Genomic DNA, 2,942 nt, shown 5'->3' on the forward strand with positions numbered 1-2,942 from the left:
GTGCTGGGGGGGGAGCACACGGGGGGGGAGCATCGCTGGGCTTTGGGGACGGGCAAGGAAACCTTCGTGCCCCCCATCCCACTTGGTGCCCTTCGGGTGCTTCCATCCCAAGTCTAAGCCACCAGCACTCGGCACGATCCACCTGCGAGATCCCAATCCCACTCCCTGCTCTGTGTGTCCCCCCCCCCACACTGCCCCCCAGATGTTCCCGAGTGGAATTTCGATGGCTCCAGCACGGCACAGGCAGAGGGCTCCAACAGCGACATGTTCCTGGTGCCTGTCTGCATGTTCAGGGACCCTTTTTGCCTGGACCCCAACAAGCTGGTGCTCTGCGAGGTGCTCAAGTACAACAGGAAACCCGCAGGTGAGCAGGGGGCACCCCGGGGTCACCCCGCTGCTCTTTGGGGGGGCATCACACCTGGGGGGGGAGGGATTGGGGTCCTCTCTCTGGCCTGCTGGCCCTGGGGAGCAGCTCAGCACTTGGCACCAGGCTCTGAAAACTCAAGTGAGGGTGTTTGCAGGAACTTGTTTCAGCGGATGCAGGGTGAGGGGAAGAGAAGGACGTGGGGAGCCCCGAGGTGTCACCCCGGTTTTGGAGCCCAAGCACACCCAGCCCTGGGGCTGCCGTGGTGGAGCTGAAACCAACCAACCAACCAACCAACCTCAGGGTTGGGGTTTTTTTTAACTTTCTGGGGGGCTGCAGTGCAGGGTTCGTGGTTGCTCCTCTCCTCGGTGGGCTGCAGGGAAGGAGGGAGAAGGTGCTGGGCGTCCTGAGTGACCTTCTTGCCACCCCGGGTCTTATCAGCGCAGCCCCAGGGTCCGTCCTGCCCGGCTGATAAAGCTCCAGACAGGGGAGGGGGGGCCCGGATGGTGAGGGGCTCCCGGAGGGCTCGTTTGCTGGGAAATAAGGGGGAAACTGAGGCCGCGTCCCCGCGTGGGTGCGTGGGGGGCAGGGACACGGTGTGTGTGGGTCGGGGGGTGCAGACAGGGAGATGATGGGGGGACAGGGGCTGGTTCCTCTCCCACCGCCGCCGGGGAAGGGTCTGGGTTGAGGTTCCTGCCCAGCAGCTCCTCCCCCGGGGCAGTTAGTGAAGGGAACCCCTTGTTCCCGGAGCTGCCGGTGCCCAGATGGGGGGTGAACCCTCCGGCTCTTCCCAGCCTGAGTCTCTGTGGATGTGAAGGGCTGGGTGGGCTCTGGGGCCTTTCCCTGTTCCCCCATCAGTGCAAAGGAGGGGTCACCAGCCCCGTGCCCTGGGCTTTGTCATAGCAGTTCTGGGGACTTTTATTGCAATTTAAGAGCAGAATTTGCAGCCCGGGGGTTTCATGTCCCTGGGCTGCAGGTTTTCAGCCTTCTTTTCCCACCTGTTTTGGCCCCAACTCACTCTCCCCCTGCCTGGCACGTTGTCCCATGTCAGGATGATTCTCTGTATCTTCCTGGCAAAGCCCTGGTGCTCCCAAGCACCTCCTGTCAACCCAAAAGGCCAAGGCAGGGCCAGCCAGGCTGGGTGCTAACCAAAAACATGGATCAGGAGAAAGATAATTGAGCTGAGACTGGAAGAAGGAGGATGGGGTTAAAGTAGTGATAGGAGATGTATAGTCCTTGTTCCCAGATCTGCCAGACACCCTTTGGACAGGGCTGGGGTAGGTCCTGGTGTCTTGGTGTGTAAGGGAAGGATGTTCCTGGACCATTGGTTGTGGTTTGGGGACTAGGCTGATTAACCCTTTGGCTGGTGGCCTGGTGCTTTGGCAATGGAGTGGCTCTGCAAGGAGGAGGCTGGTGAGCAGAGGATGTTGCAGGAGGGAGGATCTGCTCGCTGGGTCCCTTCGGGCTCCCGTGGGAAGTGTTCAGCAGTGGCCAGTGGCGGGAAGCGTTCAGCAGTGGCACAGCCTCGACCTCCGAGTGGGGTGGAGCAGAGCGTGGCGGGCACAGCCTGGGTCTTAACACTCAGACCTCTCTGTCCCTAGAGACCAACCTGAGACACACGTGCAAGAAAATCATGGACTTGGTTAAGGACAGCCACCCCTGGTTCGGGATGGAGCAGGAGTACACGCTGCTGGGCATCAACGGCCACCCCTACGGCTGGCCTGACAACGGCTTCCCCGGCCCGCAGGGTGAGTGCTGCTGCCTCCCTTCCCCAGCCTGCTGCTCCCCTCAGCTCCCACCCTGCTGCTGCATCATCCCACCCCCAACCCCAGGGACAGCTTGGGCTGTCCCCAGGGAGGTGTTTGCCAACAGCAGCGGGCGCCCCGCGGCTGGACCTGGGGTTGCACAAGCAGCTTCAGCTGGACCTGGGGTTGCACAAACAGCTTCAGCTGCACGACTTGTTTGGCAAGGGCTGGAGAACCTGGCTGGAGAAACCTCCTCCCTGTGGCTGTTTGGGAGAGGACCAGCACATGGTGCTCTCCTGCAGAGGCAAAGTGAGCCTCAGCACCTCGGCTGCCTCCTGAGAGAGGGTCAGGGGTTTCCCAACCTGACCTAATCGGCCTTTTGGGGGAACCAGCTTCTTTCAACATCTCCCTTCCCCCAGGCGGGGAGAAGATCTTTGTGTCTGCCCTGCAGGAATGAGGAAGAGCTGTATGAAACCACAGGGAGCTGAATTTTCTAGCCATGAGCAATGTCAGCTGTTGTCAGAACAATCTGGGACGCTTGATGTGCTCAGAGGGTCAGTGAGGTGCCATGGGGCAGATCCAGCCAAGCCAAGCTCTCCTTATCTCCTGGTTGATGCATTACAAGTCCCGGTTAACTGCCTAGATAAGGCAGAGGTTGCACAGATTAGTTGCTGGTCCTGGAGCCTGGTGGGTGACTCTATGTCCCATGGAGGGCAACACCACTGAATTCCCATAAATCCTCTGCAGATGATGGCTGGTACCTGGGAGTGTTAAAAAGAAAACAAAACAAAACAACAGCCAACAAAGCAACAAACAAAAAGCTTTTTTTGGGG

The 2,942-nt window shown here is 59.8% G+C and overlaps 1 protein-coding gene across 1 annotated transcript in view; it reads left to right on the forward strand.

The window, feature by feature from the left end:
- The window catches only part of LOC104385848 (glutamine synthetase-like), a gene marked incomplete at its 3' end in the record, with an annotated part of 10,019 nt that overhangs the window by 4,587 nt on the left and 2,490 nt on the right, over window positions 1-2,942 (forward strand). The window contains exons 2-3 of the mRNA XM_009994347.1: window positions 203-364; window positions 1,966-2,126. Of these exons, the coding sequence (XP_009992649.1) occupies window positions 203-364; window positions 1,966-2,126 (323 nt within the window). The remainder of the gene's footprint in view (window positions 1-202; window positions 365-1,965; window positions 2,127-2,942) is intronic.

Source organism: Chaetura pelagica, unplaced genomic scaffold (genome assembly GCF_000747805.2).
Source record: "Chaetura pelagica isolate M959 unplaced genomic scaffold, ChaPel_1.0 scaffold132, whole genome shotgun sequence".
In the NCBI taxonomy this organism is placed as follows: domain Eukaryota; kingdom Metazoa; phylum Chordata; class Aves; order Apodiformes; family Apodidae; genus Chaetura; species Chaetura pelagica.